Below are 27601 nucleotides of genomic sequence, written 5' to 3'. Positions count from 1 at the left end.
CAATTTAGATATATTACAAAAGTAATTTGTGATTTTTCATCAAAATATAATCATGTGAGATCTTGTTGTAAAGATTTAATTGTTACGAACACAACGGTGTAATCGGATTGTAAATCAGATGAGTAATTTAAGAGAAAATTTTATTTGAAGCATAGATGATAGAAATATTTGTTCTATTTGCTTGATCAATTATTACTATAGTAAAGTATGATTCTTCAAGACATATCTGGACAACGGCTGATTGGATGATAAGGTCGCTCATTATGACTAAATCGAGAGCGCTCTCGATTTAGATTTTACGGATTTTTAAGGTAGAGAGTTCATCGGGATGTTAAGGGAGTATTCTTCTTCGGAGATTACACCATTCCATCCCTCAAACCCTTGAAAATTGGTTCATTTTATCCTGATCCATCACATCTCTTTAGCCAAACACATATTAAAAAACAAATATGATACGCAAGCATTGTTTCCATTTTCTTTAGTTGTGCTTCTCCATTATCAATTGCCAAAATGAGATTCTAAACCCAACATTATTTATAGATGTGCAGTGGCTAAGCTTGGCTGCAGGATCAGATCGAAGGGGCCAATAGCCCAATACCAAATGCTAGCACGAAGGGAACACAGTGGTTGGAGGAATGTCAAACATAACTTATCATTGTAAACCAGCTAGCATTCTTCTATAGTACCGTACTATTCATTCTGCGTAATCTAATCATCGAGATAAGGGAGGGTTAGGCTGGCACCATTTTGGTGAGTTACAATACATTAAACCTCTGATCAGAGCTTGACAACGTTTTCCATCCATCAAAGATATCAAATTTTTCGTGCACTCGGATCAGAGAACGATCGACCGACAATATAATCGGCCGGTGAATCGATCCGGCCCAAGCAGACAGCACCACTGTCTGAACTAACTAAATGTCTGCAATATTGTAGTACGTAGTACTTGCAGAGCCGGTGTTGACCAACTGATCAAACTGTTCGTGATATATCGTCGTGTACGTGCAGATCGATCGGTGGTACAGATGTGGGCAATTATAATTGAGATCGACCACGCTGATTTCCAACGATTGGTCGTGCGTCTCTACTACGTACGTACGCGCAGGTGGTTGACACATGGATATTAATTAACTATATGCACAGATTGCTACTAACTGATATAGGAGTACATAGTACCAGTATCTCTTAAATTTCTCTCCCTCTGTACTCTATATTTCCTGCTTGTTGTATTGGAACTACTGATTCGTGCGCATGTGCGGTGAACATATAACTCGCACACGCCACAAGTACATAAACAATTTTTCCAAGATGACTAAAACAGATTTTCGCGTGCGGACCTGTGCCTAGGGGTCTATGAAAATAAAAATAATAATAAAAAAGAATAACAAAAATTTCAAAAATCCCTCGAAACCATAGGTCCGCCGCCACCCGGTCGCCACCGTCAATCAAAACCCTAGCCCACTGCCTCCACCTAGGCCATCGTCGTTGAGGTCATCATCATCGCTTTCGAGGACTTCGTCGTTGCGGGGGAGGGCGGCCGCCACCAGAACCGTGCAGGGGAGGGCCGTTGCCGCCGGATCCGCATGGGGGGAAGGTGGATGCCGCCGGATACGTGCGGTGGATGGCCACCTCTGCCCTCCCTCGCCGCCCAAGCCCTCCACCACCGTTGGGAGGGAGGAGAGGGGAGATGAGTGGGGGAGAAGAAGAGGAAGGCCGGGACACCCGCCATCGCCCGTCACCGCTGGAGCCCGCTGTCGGGAGGGAAGACGGGGATAGCCGTCGCCGCCATCACGTGCCTCCTCCATCCTCCCTCACTGCCGAGCCATCCATCACCTTCAGGAGGGAGGAGAGGGGAGATGAGGAGTGGGAGAGAAGAGGAGGAAGGCCAGGACGCCCGTCGTCACCGTCATCCTCGCATCGCCGTCACCCTTGCTTGACGTCGCAGCCGCTATCGGAGCCTACCGTCGGGAGGGAGGAGAGGGGAAAGGAGGTGGGCATAGGAGGAGTGGGGAGAGGAGGTGGGGAGATGTGGAGTAGGGAGAGGAGGAGCGGGTGGTGGGAGAGAGAGAGAGAGAGACGGGAGAGGAGTAGGTGGTGGGAGAGAGGGAGGTGGGGAGAATTAAAAAATAATGGTAAGAGGAGGGAGTATTTTTGCATGCGGGTGACTTATGAGGCCCGCATATGAAAATACCCTTATTTTCACAATGCAGTCCTTCTCAAGAGGTCCGTTTGCGTAAATTGATTTTTGCATACGGTCCTCTTAAGCAGTCGTATGAAAAATGCGGGTAGATTTTTGTAGATACGGACACTTATGGCTCATCTAAAATCTATTGGGGTGCTCATCTGGAAAAATCATTTGTGTAGTAGTGCGCGGCGCACACAATTGTCCCCATTGGGCTTCATGCCATGAGAATTCGATTCATACATCAAAGATAAGTCGTCCGAATTTTTATGTAAGAATCACAAACTTTCAATTTAACAATATGAAAATTTCATCTTAAATCACAAAAACTTTCAAATCAAGTCTGAAAACTTTCATCCTAAGTTAAGCAAACCTTTCTCCTCAAGTCTAAAACTCTTATATCAAGTCTAACACTTTCATAACAAAAATAGAAAATAATTTCAATTAAATATCTAAATCTTTCATCCTAAAATCACACAAACTTTCAATGCAAAGTCTTAAACATTCTTCTAAAATCCACAAAACTTTCGGTTTAGACATAGAGTATTTCATCTAAATACTCAAATCCATCTTCGTCTTCAACCTCAGTTTCCACAACATCCTGGTTGCCACCGCCAGCATGGCTACTTCGCCGTCTTCCCAACCTCAACCACCGTTGTCGTTGCTGCCATATTGCCACCTTCCCAACCTCAGCTGCCACCACAGTTGCGACATCCCCAAGGACTAGGGTTGAGAAGCTAGGGTGTCCCACTACATGGTGGAATGAGCTTAGGGTTGGCAATGGGGCGGGACGGGGCTAGGTTTGGACAAGAACGACCCTACCCCCGCTTCGTTCCAGGCCTAGTTATTAAAACCGGACTGGACCGATGGTCGGACCGGAAAAAACCGGAACCAGAGCCACGACCGGTCCGGTCCAGGTAAAAGACCGACATGCAATCGAACCAGCAATGAACCGGTTAGACCACCCGGTTTTGGAGAAAAACTGCCATTAAACTGGGGAATAAAACCGCTTCCAACCGGGCTTGGCGGCTGCTGTACGCGCGCATGGGTGCTGTTGGGGGGAAAACGAGCGAAAATGTGCATGGGCCTAGTTATTAAGACCGGACCGGACCGGAAATAACCGGAACCAGAGCCTCGACCGGTCCGGTCCAGGTAAAAGACCAACATGCAATCGAAGCGGCGATGAACCGGTTAGACCGCCCGGTTTTGGAGAAAAACCGCCATTAAACCAGGGAATAAAACCGCTTCAAACCGGGCTTGGCGGCTGCTGTTGGGGGGAAAATGAGCGAAAATGTGCATGGGTGGGATTCGAACCCAGGACCACATGGGAGGAAGTAAACACCCCAACCACCAAACTATCATGTTACTTGTGTATAGATAGAATGCTTAATATATTTAAGAGTTATTGAACCGGATTAAGCCAACGGTTCAACCATTTGAACCTGTGAACCATTGAACCAAGAGCCTCACCGGTTCAATTACCGGTCCAGTCTTAATAACTATGGTTCCAGGTAAACCCTGTTGTAGCCCCGGATTGAAGAATGGAGCGAAATTTGTCCCCGGCCCGGCCCCTCTGGGGCCCTCACTCATCCTGGGTCCCACACACTCAGTGCTAGCGGTAGTTGCCGGTGGCAGCCAGAGGGAGAGGAGAATGCATGGGGCACCTACAATCGGAGGAAGAGGGAGTAGAACGACGCAAGGAGTAGTGGCCGGCCGGCGAGATGGGGGAGACGACATGGAGCAGCATGGAGCCGCGCACCTGAGCGCCTGTGACTGAGAGCGGTGATGTGAATGCAGCGTGGAGCCTCGATGGGCACTAGCAGGGTGTGGTGAAGCTGATGAGCGACGCGGCGTGTGTCCCTCGTTGCAGCCTCGCATGATTTTTTTTTCATATGAGCGTCACACTAATGCACTATGGTGAGCCGCTGCTGTTGGGAACGATACGTTCGTTGTGGATTTGTTGAGATGGGTTAGGGTTTACTTTGTGTTTTAATTTTATCTTCTCTAATGGGTTGCACAAGATATACTTGCTAGGCTTTTTATGGCTACTACGTATGGGTTGTTTCCGATGGGCTTTAGACTGCTAGTGGACAACATTATTTCTAGGGTTAATTTGATCCATGCCATTGCAAAGTTGTCATATTGCAAAAATACCATTACTATTCGTGAAATCTTCTACATGCCACTGAAATTTTGTAAAATTCGAACCGTTCGATTGTCGTCAACATTTTTGTCAACATCTCCGTCTTAGCGCAAAAAAAAATATCCAAATTGTCCTTTCTTTTCACATCCTCATTCTCTCTCCTTTGTTCTTCTCCAACTCCGGCGTGAATAGCACGAAGTGGCCGGCAGCTACGGCAGGTTCTGAATGCTATGAGGGGAGTAGTTTAATTCGGGAGCGTTTTCTTTCTTAATTCGCAGCTAATCTTGCAAGTGGTCGCCTGGCCTTGTAGAGTGCAGTTGATAAGATGGACGAAAGAAATAAAGGCATGGCCTATGAGCTCAGTTTGCCGGCTGAGCTAGTCAAAGCGATTCTTTGTTGTTTTCTTTTGCACCACTACCACTACCAACCTGCTACTAATAGAGAACATCATCGCACGTTAGATCTGACTAAATAGAGGCCAAGGACATCTCGCCGTTCGTCATCGCTCCGGCCACTCCCACCGCCACACCAGCACCTACCCTAGCTCCCGCACTACTTCTAAAGGCCCTGCCAATATGATAGGCATGGGTGCTGATGGGCAGGAGTGGTCTGGCTCCTCTGTGAGGACGACCCTAAGCCTCTGTCGAGGCCTAGCTCCTCCCAACTTTTCTGCCGATGCCATTGGTGGCCATCACGACTCCACGAACTGGTAGCAACGGGAAGGATAGCACCGCCGTCTCCTTGCTTCTCTACCTATGCCATCGGTGGACACCACTAGCAGGTGGGGAAAGAAGAGACTTGGACGGGGTGCTCATAGAAATCTTGATGGCAATGGAACATTTCAAATTTTATAAAATTTTAGTGGCACATAGAAGATTTCATGAATCATAATGGTATTTTTTCAATAGGGCAAATTCGAAGTGGCATGGATCAAATTAACCCTTGTTTCTATACTTCCGGGCCCCTATGTATGACCAGCGGGTGAAGAAGCTGACTCGGCCCTAGCCACGCACGAAGTCGGGGCCCCGCCCCTACTCACCCGTGGGTGAAAATTCTCCCCCACTCTTGGTCCCATAGGGGCAGGTCCTCGCCGGATCCCCGGCCCCAACAGGGCAAATGCCACCCCTAGATGAGCTAAGGGCGGATGAAATAGAAAGGATGAGGGAAAATGCCACCCCTAGATGAGCTAAGGGCGGATAAAATAGAAAGGATGAGGGAGAATGAGAGGGATGGAGACCATGGCTGGGCACCGACTCCAGGCACTAGCAGCGCAACAGGAACGATGACCGCAACAAGGTGTGAAGGCGACGAGGAGTCGAATGAGAGGAAGTTGGGAAAGAGCGAGAACTCGAGAAGACAACAATGGTTCGGTCATCGGTCTCCAGGGTTGGGCCGGTGTGGCCAGAAGTGTGTGCCCATGGTGCATATGCGTGAATAAGCATTCTAGTGTTGTGTTTACCCTCAAATTTGTACCCCGATAAACTCTAGTGTGCACCTTCTCTTTCTTATAATGATAGCTAGCAAGGACTTGCTAATGGCTTTACCACACTAGGGTTATAGGGATGGAACGGGAGGGTGGTAGGGTTGGTAGAGACGATGGGTTTAGAGAGGTATTGCTAAGGCCTAAGTAGCAGCAAGGAAAGGAAATGATGGTACCATATCCAAGTCATATGCTAAAGAAAGACAATAGGACAATACCAAGTGACGAGAGTAACTTATGACAGGCAGCAATGGCATATCTAGTGCCAAAACCATTGGAGATGGAAAAGGAGATAAAGGAAAATTAATACGATAAAATCGGCAATGATACGTAGAAAGAGGAGGAGGAGGGGGAGGGAAGCGATAGTCAGGAGGACAGGAGAGGGTAATGATGACAAACCGATGAGAAGCATTGGCAACAAGAATGGCTTGAAAATTCCCTATTTACTGTGTAACTTTTCCCCTCGCACTTGTGTCACCCCCATGTGGGCCCTAGCCGCCTCTAGTGCCCCCAACTCATCCACCTCTGGCCTCGCCACCACCAGAGCAAGCCGTTAGTAAGTTGCGTCGTGAGCTATGAAGGAAGTAGGGGGGAAAACCCTAGAGGCGTGGGCTAGAATGTGGTGCAATGCTTGGGGGGTATAGATGAAGCTAGTGCGACGTGGCAGATAGGGTGGCACAGATAGAGGTTGTGCACTGGTGGAGGTTGTGGCAATGAGGATCTAGCCAATGCAACTGGTTTGGGACACCGGGAGAGCGAACTTGGTGATGGTCAGATCCACTGTGTGGCAGTGCATGGCCAAGGTGCCATGATATGACGAGAGGGTGGCGATGATGCGGGCTAGAGGTATCGTAACTGATGATGGCACACAGGGAGGTGGCGATGACTACGTGTAGTTGGACCCTCCCAGCATGGTGGTGCGACTCACCCCTTCTTGTCTTGGTGAGATTGGCTGGCAAGCCATTGTAGCACGGGAGCCAAGAGGCGCAAGCCTTGACCTAGGAGGTGGGCGGGCGGGCGATGGCATGGGACAACACAATAAGAGGCAACAACATCATGGGGTGATGATGAAGCGATTAGTTTGCCTAAGGCGGCAACAACGTGGGAAGTGAGTTTGGCGTAGGGTGGCTTGCAAATGTCAAGCCCTACCTAATGGTCAGTTGGCAGCGTGGCGTTGGCACGATGGTTCCACGCTAAAGGTGCTTTGACATGAGAGGGTAGAAGGTTTATGGCAAAAGTCTAGCCTATTCGAGGCTAACAATGGCGACACTTATGGACGTTGTAACTTTGGTGAGGGCATCACACCTCTGGATACATATGAGGGGGGGGATCAGGAAGCACTTGGAGATGCTAGAAGATGGAGGCCAAATTCATATCAAGTTAGAGTCAACCCGAAATCCAGGACCAGCCCACACTAAATCATTGCCCAGAGCTCATCCGAACTCTTTTTTTGACATTTTACATATGTATTGAAAGCTAACGGGACTACCTTCCTAAAGGGTCTGGTCTCACGGCAAAAACATCTTCTAAGTCAATGGGAAATGTTGAACAAGAGAGCCTCCAAAATCTATCCGGGTGTTGCGCCATTGTCTTTAAACCCATTGGGCCATGTATTGTGTTGGAGTCCATTTGGGACGCATCCAGGGGTCATCGGTCGATCCTAGAACATATTTATTCAGTAGCCATCGTCGAACTAGGGTTGGGTTTTGCTTCGATTATTCTGCCATTTGTGACATTCATCTTATATCCGCAATATATTCAGATCGTATCTTCTACTCTCTTGCTTGTGTTCCCGATTTGCTTATAGGAGATAACCTTATCGGCGAGGTTAACCGTGTTTCAACTCAGGTGATAGCCAATGGAGGAGTGGTGCAGTAATTGTGAGGGGTTCGATCTATATGGTCGGAGCCTTGGGATCATCAATGTTGAGGCTCCACAATCGACTTATCCAATACCAATAGGAAGATCGCGACCTACTTCTTCATCAAACCCTACTAGGACATTGTTGTGTAATCTCTCTTTCTATTTCTGGTGGATCTCTTCAAGTGAAAACCACGTCTTAGTTTCAAGACGAACGATGGTGGCTTTCTTGGTGTTGTAACATTCCTGAATGCGTCATTTCAAAAGATCCATTCCCTTTCAAACCTCTCAATGCTGGTGTCTCTTTTGGTGTCGGTGAGCCACTACAAGATGACCATGTTGATGGGCTGGTTAGGGGGGGAGTGGTTTCATCTTCTCATGCACCCTCTTCCTCTCCAGCCTAAAGACGTGGACGGAGTTGGGTGTTTCAGGTATCGGGTTTGTTTTTGCTCCTTAGCAACGTGTAGTATCTAATAGTAGAACATTGTTTCCAACTAGAGACAACCTAAACGCAGGCTGGTCGTTGGTTGCTGGAGAAATCGGTGTGCATGCGCGCTGGAATAAAGGCGGTTGGCCAATTGGCAATTAGCCAGACCTATACGTGCACAAATGTTAATCAATTCTAGTACCACTACCAGCTAGTATATGACATACCACCATGCACTATATATTTTCAGAGATTCAGATAACAGGCGCACGCGGGGTGTATGTATGTATTTATAATTGGCCCCTCTTGCCATTGCAAAATGTATGCATATATATATAATTACGATAATCAATTAATATCCATATCATGACCGTAAACAATGAAACTTGGGTCTTGATAAGCTGATGATCTTTAATTAACATTATCGACACAATTAGATGATTGTTAGCACATCCTAACTTCTGTAGGTATTGTGATCGACGACCTAACAACTCTTCTTCACGCCCTGCACGTCTTAGACACAGCAGTGTTAAGGAGAAGTTGAGTTAATTAATTTATTAGTCAGTGTTTTAGCATAATTTAAATGTTTCTAGCATAACTAATTGTCTAATTTGCGCGCGCACTTGCATATAAGTGTGCGCCTACCGGCGCTAAAAAGCCAGAGATCACTCCAGCCACTACCTTCTTCTGCTAGCTTCTTCTCAATTCCTTCAATTCTTACTTTAGCTATAGCTAGCTAGCTGGGACAATGGCCGGGAGGAGGCTACCGGCGTTCTGCCGCGGCGGCCGGACGGTGGCGGTGGCCGCGGCGACGACGACGACGAGGGTGAGGAAGCGCGTGCAGCGGGTGGCGGCCGCCTACCACGCTGCCTCCAAGCTGCCGCCGCCACCGGCGGTGGCGACGAAGGCGAGCTTGGGCGGCGGTTGCGCTGACGCGCCATGCGCGGGAGGGTGGTGCCACTCGTACGGCGACGGCGCCGCCGCCGCCGCCGTCGCTGGCGCCGGCGGCGGTGGCGGTGGCGGCAAGAAGGACGGTGGCGGGAGGCGGGTGATGGTGGTGGCGGACGGGCGCGCGGAGGCGGCCGGCGCGCTGCAGTGGGCGCTGTCGCAGGCCGTCAGGCGCAACGACGCAGTCCTCCTGCTCGCCGTCGTCAGGCCGGCGGCGAACGCGTCGTCAGACGGCGGCGGCGGCGGCGGCGAGTCGTCCTGCGTGAACATATCGAGGACGAGGTGCTACCAGCAGCTGGACGCCATGAGGAGCATGTGTGAATCAGCCAGACCAGAGGTAATTAATTAACAAACACATCAACTTCTTAGTTAACTTGTGTAATTTAAATCTCCTTGGGTTCATTCGTGCTATGCTTAAATGATTTGACTGTTCAATTAGACCCCCTTTTTAAAATGCCAGAATACATTTTCTACAGTAAGTTGTCCTCTAAAAATATGTTACAGCAAAGTTTGAGAGGTTGAGTATACTCCTATTTGACAAGAAACAGTGATCCCAACATGTAATTAGAAGTCAAAGATGCAATTAAATCGTCTCTCCAGTTCAGCCACGTGTTGATTGGACGGCTTACGTTGCGGCCATAAGTAGTTCAGTCGATTATCTACTAACCATTAGCATTACAATAAAAGTTTTTTAAAAAAAATAAAAAGAAAACAAAGCTTTATAGCCTTATAGGCAGTGATCCACTTAGCACATTTCGCGGAATGGAGGCGTCAAAAGCTATTCTAGCTAAGCATGCAGCCTCCGGATCCGGATATTTGCTTCATCGTCCTCCATCCCTTTCAAAGCAAAGAATATTCTAAACTTAATTTTTTTCAGAGTTTCAATTCAATAAAATAATATTCAGAATTTCAAAAGGACTTATATATTTTTCATAATTTTTGTACACTTCAAATTTTACTAGAAATATAAGAAATTCTACTAGTATTTGCTAATTAAGTGGCGTTGTGCATGTGTGTAGGTGAAGGTGAAGGTGTGCGTGATGGAGGCGGCCGGCCGGGAGCGCGCGCCGGCGGTGGTGGAGGCGGCGAGGCGCCACGGCGCGTCGCTGCTCGTGCTGGGCCAGCGGCGGCGGCGGCGGGCGGCGGTCGCGCGGTGGCTGCAGCTGGCGCTCTGGCCGGCGGTGGCGGCGGCGGCGGCGAAGAGCAAGTACTGGCGGCGGAGGGGCGCGCGGAGGTCGACGACGACGGTGGAGTACTGCATCGAGCACGCGCCGTGCGTGGCGCTGGGCGTGCGGCGGCGGAGCTCCGGCGGCTACCTCGTCTCCAGCAAGCGCCACAAGGACTTCTGGCTCCTCGCTTAATTAATTAATTTAATTTAATTAATTACTAGTGCTTTGTACTAGCTAATTGCTGCGTAGACTGGTCAATTTGATTCACATGATGCTGGATAAGGAAGATGTTATTTACGGGTGGTTTCATATCCTCTATAGTAATGGGACCCTGATATGCGAGGTACTAGAAGGTGGAACTCACATATCAGTAACTGTAATGGCAGTAATATTATGGTAGAGGATCCTCGCCTTCACGGTGGGGTTAAAGCGCACTAAAAGTCGGGGAGTATGCTGTAATGTATAAGTGATTGGCATACCAAATATCAGACGGTTAAACTACAAACCAAAAATATGACACGATAAAACCCTGCTCGTTGTTGCGAGAGTTAACTATGATAACAACAAGAAAAAAAAATGTGTAAGATAGTTTAAACAATATAAACTTACATAAACATAAGTTTACATAAGTTGATGTGATTTAAATTCAAATAGTATGTATACATAAGTTGATGTGATTTAAATTCAAATAGTATGTAGAGTGATGATTTAAATGTAAAAGAAAAATAATGTGTCTTTGTGATAGAACACAAGAAGGAAGATAATTTAGACCATATGAGGGAAGAAAAAAAAAGATAATTTGAACCATGGATTAATCATCTAAGGACTAAAAATATTGATGTGATATGACTTAACAAGAGAAAAAAAAATAGCATGAACTAAGTGAGAATGAACTACTCACTCCGTTTCACAATGTAAGTCATTATAGCATTTCTTACATTCATATTGACGTTAATGAATATATATATATATATATGTGTAGATTCATTAACGTCAATATGAATGTGGAAAATGTTAGAATGATTTACGTTGTGAAACGGAGGAAGTATATAGGTATATAGGATATAAAAAAATAATGGAGATATATTGATATATTATGTGAATTTAACATGTTTATATTTAAATCTCTAAAATTTAATAAATTATTAAATTATAGATAATATATCATGCTTGCATGATACTTAAATGTAATAATTACTAGAAAAAATATCCGTGCGTTCAACTGGTGAAGGATATTTTAATCTTATTATTATTGTTATACTGTTTAATTAAAGTGAAATTTAATGTGGGATGAATTCGTTTGGATATATATATATATATATATATATATATATATATATATATATATATATATATATATATATATATATATATATATATATATATATATATATATATATATATATATATATATATATATATATATATTAGAAAATCATGAGTTGCAGTTATGATCGTCTCAAGGTAGCATGCGAGTTTTTTTTAAAGTGATTTCTTATACAACTCTTTTTGTATTTTCAAAAGTGAACAAACTTCAAAACCGATTCAAATATGGATATGTATTTCCAAAACCGAACGGACTTAAAATCGACTCATACACAGATGATTACCAAAGTATCGGTAAAAACATCTTTAATTTTTATAATAGTAAAGATTAGTGGATGATGATGTGTCATCTTTATAAATGTGACTTTATAGTAAGAGATGATTAGTCATGTACCTGTTACGTAGAGTAGCGTAGTTGAACGTTCTAAACATGAAGTTTTACATATTTGCATGGGAAAAAATGATAATCATTATTTTCAAAATTTACCTGGCAAAGTTTTTGGATAATAATCAAAAGATATTTTTTAATTTTTAGAACTTGATTTTAGGATTGATGGGAAAGGCTCGAGGCTTTGCAACCTACCTGGTCTTAGGCTTAATTTCAGCGGTGTAGGCATCTCCTGGACTTCGCACATTGCCGGATTTGCTACTAACTTCTATCAACATATGTAAAATTTGATCAATCGCTGTAAGACGCTAATAGTTGTATGGACCTTAGATATGAGTGATATTGTGATCTAAGTTAAACCATATAGAATTTGACACATGAGAGGGTTCAAGCATATCTCACCATAACAAGCGGCCGGACAGTGACACAGACCAGGCAAATGAATAGAATAGTTCAAAATGATAAATATTATGGGGATTAATTGATACGATTCTATTACAACCATACCATACGATGCCTTAAAAACTTTCAACTCTATTTTATTTTTTTAAATCAACTCAATTTTGAATTCTTCTAACTCGGATTTTGAAGCTTTCAGCTCAAATTTTGAAACTTTCAACTCAAAATTTAAAACTTTTAACTTAGATTTGAAAACTTTCAACTCAAAATCTAAAACTTTCAACTTAAGCTATGAATACTTTCAACTAATAATTTTAAATTTTTAACTTGATTTTCTTATATATTACTCCCTCCGTTTCAGGTTATAAGACGTTTTAACTTTGGTTAAAGTCAAACTGTTTCAAATTTGACCAAGTTTATAGACAAATATAGTAATATTTATAATACTAAATTAGTTTCATCAAATCAATAGTTGCATATATTTTCATAATAAATTTGTCTTGGGTTGAAAATGTTACTATTTTTCTCTACAAACTTAGTCAAAGTTAAAGTAGTTTGACTTTGACCAAAGTCAAAACATCTTATAACCAAAAACGGAGGGAATACTTTATTACGAAAAATGATTCAAAACCATAATTAATGTTAAACGCTATTAACGCTAAGCGCGTAACTAGGCCCGCGTGGGCACGTGATGTGCGCACCAGGTCGCCTCCTGCTGCAGACGCGCTGTGTCAGAGGGTGAATTCCTCAAGTGGGGGATAGTAAGGCCCCCTTGTTAGTTCGGCTGGGGGCAGCGGGTGAGAATCGAGGACTCGGTGGAAGGTGTGATGTAGAGGGGGTCGGGCCCCTCAAGAACGATGAGACAAGAGCGGTCTATACAGGTTCGGACCGCTGAGAAGCGTAACACTCTACTCCCAGGGGCGAAGCCAGGATTTATAGCTAGGGGGTGTGGGCAGGGTGAACAAGTCATAAGTCAAGGTAAGTAATACCGACGATAAAACAATACACAATGTATTCTGCCATAAAAAAGCTTGAATTTAGCTTTTTAGTTGTATCATTAGATGTTTGACAGTTTGAGACTTGAGACACCATGCTCAATAACGAGACGCAATGGGAGGACAGAGAGACGTGTGAAGCCGAAGCAATGATGACGAGGAGTTGATTTGCATCGTCTCTCCGTCTCTTTCTTATTAATTGATTTTCTATACCATGTTTATTAATAATGGACTAATTAACATGCTAATGCGCTAGTTAGTACAATAAGCATGGGGTCGGATAGGGGGGTGTTGGCCCCCTTCGGCACCCCTTGTAGCTGTGCCCCTGCCTACTCACGTGCTTGGTTGATCGAGTATGGAATACAACCCTTGAATCTCTGAGACACTAGTGTGAGTTAGCCAAAGAATCTTTCTCTTTCTCTCCCTCCCTCACGAGGCCTGGACCTCCTTTTATATCTCAAGGGGCTGCCACATGGGCCCAAAAGTCTACCTAGGGATGAGGGAGGACATTCTCTACATTAAATGCATGTCTTGTCGCTTAACTTGGAAGCCATAAGCACGGGCGCCATGGCATGGGGCCCATCAAATCGCACCGGCTGACACGGGGGACGCCTGCGTCATTTACCATTTAATAGATGAAGACTTCTGGGTCCTCATGCGCGCCGGGAAACGGAAACCCCGCGTTGACCAGGTCAGACGAACTGACTCCGGCTAGGATGAGAGACTAAAAAACCTTTGATCATCATGACATTACGGGGCATGTTAGGTGGCACGCCGCCTGACATGTGACCAGTGCGCAGGCGCACTATCTCGGTACTATTGGTCACTCGACTGGTCATAGACCAGTCAGGCGCATAGCACGTCGCATTAAGTGCGGCATGGCGCGCCCGCTCAGGTCGCCTTAAATGCGGTTAGGTAGGCGTTGGGACCGCCCACCTAACTCCGTACACGTGGTGTCCTGCAGAGGGGGTCGGGGCCCGACCCCTAGGCATGGAGGGGGCGGCCACTGCTCTACCCCGGGCCCGACCCCCCTCGAGGGAGTTGTTGATGCGAAAAACACACACTGGCCTGGAAGATCTGCTTAACTTCAGTGCAGGTCCAAAATCTTACTTTTAGGTTCGTGAGCATGCCGGTTGATTTGATCCTGCAATCAACAAGAAACAAAGACAAGAAAAACCATGGTTAAATCTATAAACGATAGCTGATCGGCCAGCCGCCGATGACATATCATTTATTTTCAAGCCGATGTCATATGTGAATCGATCAGTAGTTGTAAACAAGCAAGATATGACTAAATCTGCTCGATCGGCTGTAGATATTAACGATATACAATCCTTCTATCGATGTATATTTAAACCAAGTGATTGGGATAGATCAGTCATCATGCCGAGACAGTATAAATCACTTAGATCAAAATATACATTAACATGAGGACTATAAATGTTTATAGCATAGCCGATCAGATAGATCTAGCATGTATCGGCTAATACTCCGATACCACTTTATATTAAGATATTAAAACATATATAATATATCAAACAGGAGCCTAATATACTTTATTGCGAATAAGATCTTAATATAAAGGGCAGATCTAGCATATCAATTAAGCATATAAGATATAGAATAGCTAAATCAGGTAAGATCGGCTGAAACCCCGATACTATCTCTCTCGACAATCATAAAACAAGCCAGATATCATAATAATAAATATTACTTAATAGATCGAACTCAACCGATGCAGCATTAAGCATAAAAATAAGTACAAGATCTAGGCAAGATGATGAAAACCTATAAGAGATGGTGGATACACCATATAAATTGGATTAGTAACGTAACATAACCCTATCGATCACTTCCCAACAATAAGGAACAGCCGATAACAAGTTATAAAGCGCAACCAATCTAGATTACAGCGTGTATATGATAACTCGATGGATTACATGAACATGATTAAAGTGTCATAAAGATGGAAGCATTAACCCCGAGAATGCAAGCCGCCATAACAAACTTTACCTCTAGTTGAAGATCGAATCGATGCAGCTCAACCCGAAAGCAAGAACTCGTCGAAATAAAACGAAAGTAAAAAGGGTGGTGATGCGCCGAGATTGTATTGAACTGTTGTTTTGATTACATGGTTTCGGGCTCTATTTATACCCGAGATACAACATATATCCTTGCCGGACACGACACTTATCTCTAACAAACTTTAAGATACCATAAGTCTTTGCGGCATATTTTTGCCCAAACATATCTCTATGGAATTTACATGAAATATCCTAATTAATAGATATAATTGCCTATCTGAGAGCTTTATCTCCATCGTGGCAATCCCTGTGAAGCACTTTGATCGATTCCAGAAACAGCCTTGAAACCATCTTCATCGGAATCGGCTGTATCACCTCTATCGGCTGTGTTGGCTGTCCTCTATCCAATCCATCTCAGCCGATGCAAACTCCAGTCGATGCCTTCGCAGCCGATGCATACTCTATTCTTCGAATCGATCTCTTTGTCGAATCCGCCTTAATCCCAATGTCGAACCTGATTCACAATTTACCAAATTTGGTAGTCAACAGGAGTGCCACGTGAGTACCGGGTTTAGCCTCTTCCCTCTAGCCTTGATATCCTCAGGCCCATATCACCGACACGCTGATTAGGAGCCCCTAGAAAGTCTCACAAAACCGCACTATTGATTATTTTAAGTTTGATCTATCACAATTTTAAATTCTACCATCACATCTTAAATTTATAATCTTTTATCCATCATATAAATATTACATGCATGAAATTAAAGCTTTTTAAAAGTTTGATATACGACTATGTAAAATTGGTTAACGTTGTGGTTTTCTGAAACTTTCGGACCATAATACCTGAGGTTATTTTTCACGTGTCAAAATTACTATGGTTTTTGTGCAACTTGAATGGGGTTTTATGAAATTTTACTTTTAAAAATTAAAAATAAGATCCATGGATCAATTAGAAACCAGGAAATGATCAAATGATAAGTGGCAATCCCAGCTGCAGCAGTCAATGGGCTAAACGCTTTTGGGCCTCCAAATCCAAACGGGCCTAATAGGCCCATTAGCCGACAGCCCATCAACAACAGCAAAATTAGGGAGGCAGCGGCTGGAGCAAACCTCCACTAAAACCCTAGCCTCCCCGCTGCTCCTCTCCTCCCCCCGTCCCCCGGCAATGGCGAAGACGAAGCCCATGGCGGCTGCCGCCGCCGCCGCCGCGGCGGACAAGAAGAAGGGGAAGGGCAAGAAGAAGAAGCAGGGGAAGAACGGCCCGGCTGCGGTCGCGATGAAGGCCCGCGGCGCCGCGGCGGCGGCGGCGGCGGCGGCGGCGTCGGGGAGCAACAACCCCTTCGAGGCCATCTGGTCCCGCCGCAAGTTCGACGTGCTGGGCAAGAAGCGCAAGGGGGAGGAGCGCCGCATCGGCCGCGCCCGCTCTGAGGCCATCCACAAGGTAAACAGTCAATCAATCGATCAATCAATCAGCTAGTGGAAGGGGCGGGATTTGGGATGGGTGAATCGATCGGCTGATGATTTTGGTTTTTGGCGATGTGCAGAGGGAGAACACTCTGCTCAAGGAGTTCGAGCAGAGCGCCAAGTCGTCCGTGTTCCAGGACCGGCGGATCGGGGAGAGGGACGAGACGCTGCCCGAGTTCGACAAAGTTATCCTCCGCCAGCAGCGTGAGCACATGGTACGCGTCTGCGCTGTGGATTCATGGTTGGAGATTTTCTTTTTGAGAGAGAATGCATGTTTTGCGTAGAACAGTCAACACCTGTAGCATTTCTCTGGTCAGGACAGATGAATAAACTTGATGGATTGTAGTTACTAGTAAAAATGAAGTAACCTTAGAGCTTTTTCAATGAGGAAAAATTAATTTGTTCTCCGCTTACAATTGTTCCTAGTGATATTCGCCTTGTAATGTAACCACATTGTTCTTATCTCTGGTTAGTAACTTTAGGATGATATCGTTATAAGTGTTTTCTTGTATTACTATAGTTTGTTGAGTTCCCTTTTGTAATTCTATCTAGGCAAAGCTGAAACGAGAAAGCAAATACAATCTATCTGATGATGAGGAAGATGAGGTTGATGTTCACCTGCCTCACTCTCTCTCGGGAAAAGATGATTTTGATGAAGAAGTGCCTCTTGATGATTATAGTGATGAAGAAGGTTTGTTCCATACTCTGTCTTAGTGTCTTAGCTTGGCATATAATCATCTTATTTTCTTCTTGGATTCCTGTGAATCTTCCTTTTCTGACATTCATATGGAAATTTTGGTTTCTTGAAGCTAGCGTTCTGTTTTCTGCCTCAAATGATGAATGTATTAAATATTTGTTGTGTTGTTCCTGAAAAGAAACAGTGTGCTTGTTTGGTTTGGAGCCAATTTTGCCCTACCAAATTTTGTAGTATAGAATTTGAGCTTGTGTGGGCAAAAAATGGTAGCAAACCGAACATTCATTTCATACTATTGAAGTTGTCAAAATTTCAGTAGGGCAAAAATAGGCTTCAACCCAAACTAGCCCAGTAACTATTGATGGCCTGCAAAATCCTGTCTGTTGATCATTTGTGCAATTGAGGACGTAACCCTTTTTAGGCTCAGTTTTAGTTGATACTGGCAGGTAGCGATTTTTCCCCCTTACGTGTAGAATGTAGGTATGTGTATTTTTAATGGTTCATTATCTATAAAAAGTGAGTCCTTTTTCTTGCATATACTACATATTATAATAAATAAATGGCTTACCTGTAATAGGCTCATAAACATGCACTAATTTTAGTTTTCTTTTCATCATTTTATTTGTTAACTTCACCATTGGAGAAATTAAGATGACATTATTACATGAAATTGTTTTCTTGCATCATAGTAGTCTCCAAAATGAAGTAGAGTCCCTATCCACATGAATCAACATTTATGATTAGATTTTGTTCAGCGTGCTTAATCCTCTGTAATTTTCAGGTCACATGATCCTCTCGAAGAACCGCATACCTCTCCAAAGTGGTGATGTTCCTTCAGAAATTGGTCTTCCTGAAGGAACTAATGTAAGTTTTGATAGGATGGTATTAGGATCCAAATTTAATCAGTCCGTCTCCTGTGACCTCAATTTAATTACACTTGTTGGCAGGTTCACAAGAGCAAGAAGGAAGTTATGTCAGAGATCATTTTAAAGAGCAAATTTTACAAGGTACAGCATCTTCTGTGATTAGATGCCATATGTGTTACTTTGGTACCCGTCCTTTTGTTCTTGTGTGATCATTTAGGACCTTATTTTGTTTTAATATTAAGTAGATCGATCGAACTGTCATTCTGCTGTTTTTCTGGTATATGTTGAACTATGAAACTTTACAAAAAAAATAATCTGAATTCAGTCCAGGGGCTAATATGATTTAATCCATCATACTACTTACAGTTTTTTTGCTTAGCCCTTGCTTTTTGCGAACCATTCTCGGAGATAGGCCAGTGAAACCTGGCTTTAACCTTCTATCCCTGTATTCGTCGCAAGCAATGATAAAGTATTCTTGAATGTTTCCAGTAATACTCTGTTGGTCTTATAGTATTTTGGGAATATGCACTATATCCTGTTACTTTTTGGACGTGCTCATTATTAGATCTACATTGCTAAAATCAAACAAGCTGAAATACTTGAGGAAACCCCATTAAAACACAATCGTTTTTAGCAAGTGAGGAGGCTCGCCTATGGAATTTGGTTGGGGCCAAGGGGCTATCTTTGATATGGACCCTGCTTATGTAGGCGTGTGCGTTATGATGTTGTAAGAGCCTTGTTGGGCGCTTTGGCTTTTGTTTCTTTCAGCATGTATCTGTGTCATGGATGCATCTTTTCCTCCTATTAATGCAAAGATACACAGTTCTCATGCGTATTCGAGAAAAAAAGATCTAAGTTGCTGTACATGACTAACATACGCTATACTTGCAGTATTTTTGTCTCATGTTTCCGGAATGTTATTAGTTGTGTGTGACATGAAGAGGATGAAGCTGTTTCTTAAAACACAAAATTTCTTCCTTGTGCAGGCCCAAAAGGCCAAGGAGAGGGAAGAGGATGAACATCTTGTAGACAAGTTGGATAGTGACTTTGCAATGTTAGCCCAGACACAGGCGATGTTGTCCTTGACTCGATCAGCTAGAATGGATGCAAATAAATATAATTCAAGTACAGTCCAGAAAGATTCATTTGGTTTGACTGCCAAGGAGATTTTTAATAAGGTATGTTCTTAGTGCTACGCTTCTTGCTTCTACATAAGTTGTTAATAATCACACTGTTATTCATTCAACACATGTTCTATTAGAAGAATGGGTTTGCACCCGGTCACTTGGATGCAACAGTTGGTTAAAATGGTTTTGCATGCATGTCCATGAGATGGACAAATGATTAAAATGGTTTATGTTAATGGTTAATATTGTTAGCTGTTAATATACTTTTTAAATGTTTCGTTCACCTTAAGGACCTGGATATGGTACTATGACATTATGAAGTCATTTTTCTTTGGATAAATTCATTTTGTACCTATAGATTACAGGCATTTGTCTTTGCTCCGTTTTTGTGTCAACAGACTTTCATTGTTGGCTGTGGGGAAATTCACATTGATGTATTTTTTATTGACGTTATGATGGTAAAGTCTGATCAGTATTTGTTGCCAGGAAAAACCAGATGCATATGATAAATTAGTGAAAGAAATGGTTATGGATCAACGTGCTCGTCCATCAGACAGGACAAAAACACCAGAAGAAATAGCTCAGGAGGAAAAAGAACGTCTTGAGAAGTTGGAGGTTTGTTTCATATTATTTCAGGGTTGAATGCAGTTATTGTATTCTTGTTTATTTAAAATGTCCCAGTGCCACAAATTCTCCTGGTGGATGCAATTGTCTTACCTAAAACTTCTTACATCAACTTTGTCATTGGATGCCATATATTCTTTAACAATTTATTTATGCAAACACTGGTGCACCATTTGTTTTGTGATTTAATCAAGCATCTAATTAAATTTTATACATGCAATTCTATCACATCATGGTTGTCTTTTCGTATGAAATACTGATATTGAATCTCTCTGATGCTGGTTGGTCTTCTAGAAAGAGCGTCAGAAACGAATGCTTGGAACTGCTGAGTCCTCTGATGAAGATGATGATGATGACGAGGAGGGTGACCGCAGCACGAAGCTAGACAGCTCAAAACCTATATCTGGTGATGATCTTGGTGATTCCTTTTCTACTGATGAGCCAGCAAGAAAGGAAAAGGGCTGGGTCGATGAAATTTATGAAAGAGAGGGTAAAAAGATTGGTGAAGATGCTGAAGGGTCAGACAATGAAGAATCTGATGATGATGGTGATGACGATGATGATGATGCTGAGGATGGTGATGATGATGCTGAGGATGAAGATGAAGAAGAGGATTTAAGTGATAATGACTTTGGTAATATGTCTGCTAGAGACTGGGAGCAAAGTGACGATGATGAGGTTACCGTGGAAGAAGATGAAATGGAAGGTCTCAAACAAAAGGAACAGAAGATCAGTGGCAAAGTGGTGAAAAAAGATCTACAAAATTCAAAGAAAGAGTCTAATGCAGAATCGCAAGTCAAGGATGACAATCTTCCTTTTGTGATAGAAGCACCAAGTAACTTGAAAGATCTATGCTCCTTGCTAGATGGTTGGTCAGAAACTGAAATAATTGAGATTATTAGTCGAATTCGTACATGCAATTCAATAAGGCTTGCAGCTGAAAATAGAAAGAAGATGCAAGTATGTAACTTTTTTTTTTACTGAGATCAATATCGTATTTATAGTTCTACAAATATTTACTGATTTTTTTCTTAAATATCTTACAATTCACACGGCATTTATTAAATGTATCCTCAAGTATTGTGATCTCTTTTGGCAGGTTTTCTATGGTGTTCTCCTGCAGTACTTTGCAGTATTAGCTACTCAGAGTCCAGTGAGATTCAAACTAATTGACACCCTTGTTAAGCCTTTAATTGAGATGAGTGGGGAGACTCCATATTTTGCTGCCATCTGTGCGAGGCAGCGACTTATCCACACACGTACTCGTCTATGTGAAGATATAAAGGTTTCAGGTCTGTGAGCTGAGAACTTGGACTTGGTAGGAAATTGGTTTTATTATCAATAAACTGTGTGATTTACTGTGATTGCTTTTGAATATATCTTATAGGAAAGAGCTGCTGGCCAAGTTTGAAAACATTACTTCTTCTGCGGTTATGGTCTCTTATATTTCCCTGCTCTGACTTCCGCCATGTGGTAGCAACTCCAATGCTTTTGCTTATGTGTGAATATTTGATGCGATGCCCCATACAATCTGGTCGAGATGTAGCCGTTGGTTCTTTCTTGTGTTCCATGGTGCTTGTGGTATGTTCTGTAACTCTAAATCTTGTTCCATTAAGTTCTTATATGAATGATGAAGAACTATTAGCTGAATTTCTTACTCGACATGAATTTCCTTTTTTCTCTTCTTCCAGTTCTGCATAATAATAACTCTGATTGCAGGCTACTAAAGAGTCTAAGAAATTCTGCCCTGAAGCTGTCGTTTTTCTGCAATCTCTTTTGGTAACATCTCTGGGAGGAAACCTGGGATCTGACCTACGAAAAAAGGTATTTTTTAGTTTCAGGCATTGAACTTTTTTTTTCTTTTTTTGCTCACTGCTTGATATCAAGCGACCCTTTGTATAGATCAATGATCAATTTTTGGAGCTCAAGACAATGGAACCATGGCTTCATATCCATGAAAAAGTGCACGAGGTGAATCCAGCGAATATCCTGGAAGTCATATGCATGGATTCTGATGCTCCTTATTTCTCCTCTGATAATTTCAAGTGAGGATGTGTTTTCTCTGGCATTTTGAATATTATTGGTTTACTTAACACATAATCTTACACTCGTACATTTTCTAACAGGGCTAGTGTACTTCTATCTGTGGCTGAATGTTTAAGGGGATTTGTTATTATACACGAAGAACTATGTTCGTTCCCCGAAATTTTCCTGCCAATCTCTTCTTTGATGCAAGAAATTATGGATAAATCAGACTTGCCTGGATTGTTACAATACATTTTACATGAAGTCATTGAGTTGATTAAAAACAGAAGTGATGAAGTCCATGCATCAAGGCAGCCACTCCAAATGCGAAAGCAGAAGCCTGAACCAATCAGGCAGTTGAATCCGAAATTTGAAGAGAAGTATGCATTTTTTGGTGTTCTATTCTGTGTTAACAGCATGTTGTATTCTTCTTGAAGGGTTTTCTGTTGTTCATTCTTTATTGACTCCATTTCTTCTCTTTCTGCAGTTACATTAAAGGCCTTGATTATGACCCTGATCGGGAAAGGGCACAAATGAAGAAAATGAAGAAACGCCTTAAGAGTGAGAAGAAGGGTGCAATGCGCGAACTGCGTAAAGATAATTATTTCCTGTCTGCTGTGAAAGAGAAGGAGAGGATAAAACAAGAGCAAGAGAGAGCTGAAAAGTATGGAAAAGCCATGGCTTTCCTTCAGGAGCAGGAACATGCTTTTAAATCTGGACAGCTAGGGAAGGGCAGAAAAAGGAGGCGGTAACATTTTCTCCATATTTAGTGTGTGTAAATATATTGATTATATTCCCCATGCTGTTCAGTTCACCATCTTTCTTGGGTACTGGAGATTTAGACACAGCGAATGGCCTTTGCATGCTCCATTTTAACTGCCTGTTGTAACTTCTAGCTTGTGGACACACCGAAATACAAAAGTAGATGGTCAGAACTCCCTTGTTAGCAATATGGAGACGGAGCGTCACTTGCATGAAAGCTACTTGGAAGAATGTTTTTGCAATCTCCCCAACAAAGCACCAACATGGCAATGGTTTTTTTATTTCTCTTGTATCGGGAAATGGATTGCTCTACTGTGTTATACTCCTGCAATAGCAATTTTGATGTATCACAGCCAAGAGTTTTTGATGTGTTCCCTTTCCTTTTTGCACTCGTCAGATGTACTGGAATGTAAACCAATGAAATCCTTAATGTAACATTACTTCCATTTTATAGCCATTCCTTGCCATGTTGTTCACTGTTTCTGAAATATTTGCTCATATTGCAAGGGAAGCATTGTGTTCACCAGCATTACATCTAACTCTATTGCTGTTGGTGATGATGGTGTTCTGCATCAGAAGATAAATTAGGCTGGTGCTTTAGATCTGCCCAAATGCTGACCTGCTTTGAATTGGGAATTGGGATGGCTTCCATGTGGAGAGCAACATCACCATCAGCACCTGCCTAGATCTTGATGCTTACATCTGCCTAATTGCTTATCAATCAGAGAGGCCACTTGTGTTGTGACCATCCACTTTGCCCATTATTCAGACAGTCCCACTCAATTCATGGAGAAGCTTAGGCGCATGCGCCTAATGGAGCCGCATGCATGCATACACGCACTTGCATTTTTTCTGTGTGCAAAGCATGAACAAAAGCTGCTTTACTGTTTGCTAATGTGATCATGTCCTGCTTCTGAAGGCTCTAGTTCTGACCTAAGCCTGCATTATTTGCTTTTTTTTATCAGTGCTTGCTGCTGCCTTTTTCATGACTTGCTCTCTAGATTAGATGTCACCAATCATAGCAGCAATATGTGCATCCAATCAATCATCACCAGAGCCAAAAAAGCATCACTAAGTGATGGGCAAAGTCATAGAGATCCCTAAAGGTAAGAGACATTCCAAACTAACTCTCATGCTGCCTATTTCTTGATTCCCATTTCAGCTGCTCTTTTTTTTAGCCGCTCAGCGGAGACGTCAGCGCCATGTCATCAACCGAGGAATCATGTTGACGAATAACAGCTAATGTGATTGATGACAGTGTTGCAGGTTAGTCAAGGAAGTTGATTTGCTTTTGATGCATCATTATCAGAATCAGGCTAATGTGATATTGCTTTGATGCAATATGTCTTTGTCAGCAAAGCTTCAGGTAAGAAGATAATAGCATGCTTTTGTCCACTGACTTGCATCTGCTTGCCCCACCACAGAATTTGAAGCCATTGCTGTCATGAAGATTCCAGCTTCAGGTGAGAGGTGAGCTACAATAATTTGAAAGCAATGGCCAAAATTGCTGCTTTTAAAATGAATTTTCTAAGGAGCAATATTTTTTTGTTAATCTAACATATTTCTTATAAAACAATATCTTCCACAGTTATATTTACATGATTTATCTACATATGTACAATGTGGACATGGCGAATTCGAGTATATTTACAAATGATGATGATCTATAAACAACCCCTACACTACTATTCCATTCCTGCGCCACTCCACTGGTAAGTCTTGAACAGAATGAAGGCCCTCTCTGTAACTTCCTGAATTCTTGGGCCTCTTCGTCAGCTAAGAATTTTCAGTGCGGTTTTCGGGATCGGCTCATGAGATCAGCGCATGAACATCCCGAAACTGTAGAGAGATCTCGGTCGAAACAGGTTGGCGAAGAGGAACCATGTGGGTGACTCTTTCTTCTGTGGCTCTGATGGCTCAGGCTGGCCTTTCACCTGAATGTTCTGGCCTATGGCTTGCCTGATGGAGTCTATTGTCTTCTGATCAACCGTCCCTCCTGTGGAATCGCGAACATAGAATGTGTTGACAGCCATCCTTCCTCTCGTGCTCACCTCCGCTCTTGTGACAGTCAGGCTGTTCTCGCGGAAGATTCGGGTGACCTCTGACAGGAGGCCGACCTTGTCATTTGTGCAGAGCTCAAGCTTCACACCCTGAAAACAACCAACATTCAGAAGATGTTCTCGAGTGAACACCGGTCCTGATTTCTACTTTGTTGAGACAGTAAAAGTTCATTCAGTTGTTACCTCAGACACCCTCCGTTCAATAGCAGCTTCAAGGCACTGGATGACTCGCAACCTGTCAGCTTCAGTGTGCATTGGAGATCCATTTACATGCCTCACATAGAATTCCTACAAAAGCGCCCCCAATGTCACATGTTTTCTCAAACTGAATCTCATGAAGAATGGATATGGCAAATTAGGACATGTTTGGTTCAGCATATTCACCTGGTAAGCTTGATTATCCTTGGCATCAATATTTGCATGGAAAACAACATAATGCAGGTCTGTCAAGGTGCAAACCGTGTCGAAGAGAAGCTTCGGCCGGTCCTTGCATCGGATGGTGACCACCGAGTAGTCCTTGTCATTCCAATTGCTCACCGTCACATTGGGCCTCTGGGACTGATTCGGAGGATGCCGATGGAGCTGCTCATGGTCGCCATCATCCAGCATCATCTGGTGCAGCCTCCTCTCGGTGTGCGTGCTGCAGGTCCCCGTCGACACCGCCATGGCCGCGCCGCGCGAGAGGTTGCCTCCCCGGAGAAGGTAGGACAGCCTATCCCTGATCCTCTCGAGCCTGTCGGCGTCCGTGACGGCCGATCCGGTGCCCTCATCGGTGACTCGCATCACGGCGGCAGCCCTGGTGTTATGGGTCCAGATCTCGGCGCTGACAACGTTGCACTTGAGGCTTGCAAGAACTGCACTGACTTCAGAGAGGAGGCCTGGCCGGTCAGTCCCTGTCAGCTCAATGACATTGTGATCACTCGAAGCAGCGACATCTACTGATCTCCGGCGAGAAGGTATGTATCTTGAATCTGCACCCAAAGACTGTAGATTTTCAGAAGAAAAATGCATTAGTTGTCAGTCCAATTTGGGTGATCATTCAGTAGTCATACTGAAGATTGCCAAGGATTCTTGTATACCTTACAAATGTAGTCTTCAATTCGCGCAATAGTAGCCTTATCTTTAAGCTTCTGCCCTTCTTTGTCAGTTATATTAAAGACTGAAACCAAATAGGGATTTAGTTAAAAAATAAAAAATAAAAAATGAATATGTAGGTGTAAACTAATTAGTAAACTATATGCTTTATTATTACCATCCATGACCCATCCACCATCTGAGGTTATGTACGCCTTACTTATCACAAGATTCAGATCAATCAGAACTTGGATTACTTCAAGGAGAATCCCATACTCATTTGCACTGTCTACCTATGCAATTTACCACCAAAACCGAATCAGTATCTATTCTCACTAAAGAGATGAATCAAGAATCTTCATCAAGTGGATTAGGAATATCCTGCAGATGATAGTAGGGCCATTATTCACTTAAAAAAAATAGTAGGGCCATTACCCTGACAATCGTGGCGTCGTTGCATGAATCATTATCGATCTCGATCCTACAGTTAATAAAGGAAACAAGCAGGATGAAGAATCGAGAATTAATAACATAACAGTATGAGATAGTAATCTCCCAAAATTGAGACAAGCAGGAGCAGAGGAGCACGTGAATGCACCTTGGCGGGTTCATCTTGCGTATGAAGTTGTCGTACTCGTCGTCGCTGTCCCAGGTAGGGCCATACCCTTCATCTGTCCACATGCAGCCATTAAATTTCACTACAGCTTCTGATGAACAGCAAGAAACATGCTGATTTTTCTTCTCTCTCATATTTTTTTTTCAAAAAAAAAAAGGTTAAAACTAGTATGATGAATAATATATGAAAAAAAATCAGATTTTTTATTTCTGATATGGCAATATCTGAAAGAGGGTGAGCCATAAAAAAAGGAAAATTGATAAACAAAATCAAGAACAGAGCAGAAAGAATATCCTTCCTTCCTAACACCGTTACTAAATGAAATCAAGAGGAAAGGAAGGACAAAGGTACCATAAAAAAAAAGAACCAAACTTTACATTCCAAGGACATGAACAAGAAAGCCCAACACAACAGGGAGAGAGAAAGCAGAGATGGATGGATACCCATGGACATGGCAGAGCAGGAGACCAAGAACTTGAAGCCTCTCTCTCTCCTGGATGAACGAATGCTTCTCCTGCTCCTCTCTCTATCTTTCTCTCTCTACTCTTCTTCTTCCTCCTCCTCCTGTGCTCTTATGTGTGCGGCAGTAAAAAGCGTGGGATGTGGTGGATGGCGGCGATCCTAGAGAGAAGGCAGGAGATGAGAGAGAGAGAGAGAGAGAGTAGGTGGTGGAGAAGAGAAGAATGGCCTCTTCTCTCCTCTTCTCTCTCTCCTTGTTCCCCCAAAATCTTGGCTGGGATTGGCCTACGGGTTGTTTTTCATGCCTGCGCATTTTGCACCTACGCCCCTGGGTTATTCCGGATTTGCGTGTGGACGGCTGTCCAGCTCACCAAACCACGGACAGAATCTGGAGAATTGTTTGGTTCTGAGGCTGTCCGTCTTTTGCCTGCTTCGTTCACACTGGGGGATACTAGTACCAAAAACAGTGTGCTTGGAGCGCCTATTTTT

The 27601-nt window shown here is 43.2% G+C and overlaps 3 protein-coding genes across 4 annotated transcripts; 2 read left to right on the top strand and 1 right to left on the bottom strand.

Annotated features, from left to right (window-relative positions):
• Positions 1–8752: 8752 nt before the first annotated feature.
• LOC107280384 (uncharacterized) lies at positions 8753–10686 on the top strand. The gene is made up of 2 exons (XM_015774643.3): positions 8753–9377; positions 10060–10686. The coding sequence occupies exons 1-2, from the start codon at positions 8841–8843 to the stop codon at positions 10399–10401; spliced, it is 879 nt and encodes a 292-aa protein (XP_015630129.1). The 5' UTR covers positions 8753–8840; the 3' UTR covers positions 10402–10686.
• Positions 10687–16455: 5769 nt separating this feature from the next.
• Positions 16456–23360, top strand: LOC4333384 (uncharacterized). Its single transcript, XM_015776018.3, has 14 exons — positions 16456–16782; positions 16886–17020; positions 17358–17496; positions 18281–18363; positions 18447–18506; positions 19352–19543; positions 19979–20107; positions 20411–21076; positions 21216–21408; positions 21504–21697; positions 21836–21940; positions 22019–22161; positions 22243–22521; positions 22629–23360. Exons 1-14 carry the CDS (start codon positions 16507–16509, stop codon positions 22891–22893), a joined length of 2859 nt encoding a protein of 952 aa, XP_015631504.1. The 5' UTR covers positions 16456–16506; the 3' UTR covers positions 22894–23360.
• A 1172-nt stretch (positions 23361–24532) lies between these two features.
• Positions 24533–27267, bottom strand: LOC4333383 (ACT domain-containing protein ACR4). Of its 2 annotated transcripts, none has more exons than XM_015776015.3 (8): positions 27097–27267; positions 26636–26708; positions 26473–26518; positions 26216–26330; positions 26043–26122; positions 25348–25947; positions 25147–25251; positions 24533–25053 (listed from the first exon to the last, which is right to left on the bottom strand). In XM_015776015.3, exons 1-8 carry the CDS (start codon positions 27104–27106, stop codon positions 24721–24723), a joined length of 1362 nt encoding a protein of 453 aa, XP_015631501.1. In that variant the 5' UTR covers positions 27107–27267; the 3' UTR covers positions 24533–24720. The 2 variants fall into 2 exon arrangements, with proteins under 2 accessions (XP_015631501.1, XP_015631503.1); XM_015776017.3 differs by having other exon boundaries at positions 26216–26326.
• Between the last annotated feature and the right edge of the window lie 334 nt (positions 27268–27601).

The sequence above is a fragment of the Oryza sativa genome, chromosome 3 (genome assembly GCF_034140825.1).
Source record: "Oryza sativa Japonica Group chromosome 3, ASM3414082v1".
NCBI lineage: Eukaryota > Viridiplantae > Streptophyta > Magnoliopsida > Poales > Poaceae > Oryza > Oryza sativa.
The sequence above is the reverse complement of the archived record's forward strand: the minus strand, read 5'-3'. Positions and strand labels throughout refer to the sequence as shown.

Bases quoted from the DNA above. Each gene is read 5' to 3' on its own strand.
- LOC4333384 (XM_015776018.3), top strand. From the start codon at position 16,507: ATGGCGAAGACGAAGCCCATGGCGGCTGCCGCCGCCGCCGCCGCGGCG. The intron at 17,021-17,357 runs GTACGCGTCTGC...AATTCTATCTAG, and splicing joins GCCAGCAGCGTGAGCACATG to GCAAAGCTGAAACGAGAAAG. The intron at 21,077-21,215 runs GTATGTAACTTT...CTCTTTTGGCAG, and splicing joins AAAATAGAAAGAAGATGCAA to GTTTTCTATGGTGTTCTCCT.
- LOC4333383 (XM_015776015.3), bottom strand. The intron at 26,519-26,635 runs GTGCATTCACGT...TATTAACTGTAG, and splicing joins CGCAAGATGAACCCGCCAAG to GATCGAGATCGATAATGATT. The intron at 25,252-25,347 runs GTGAATATGCTG...GCGCTTTTGTAG, and splicing joins AGGATAATCAAGCTTACCAG to GAATTCTATGTGAGGCATGT.
- LOC107280384 (XM_015774643.3), top strand. From the start codon at position 8,841: ATGGCCGGGAGGAGGCTACCGGCGTTCTGCCGCGGCGGCCGGACGGTG. The intron at 9,378-10,059 runs GTAATTAATTAA...GCATGTGTGTAG, and splicing joins GTGAATCAGCCAGACCAGAG to GTGAAGGTGAAGGTGTGCGT.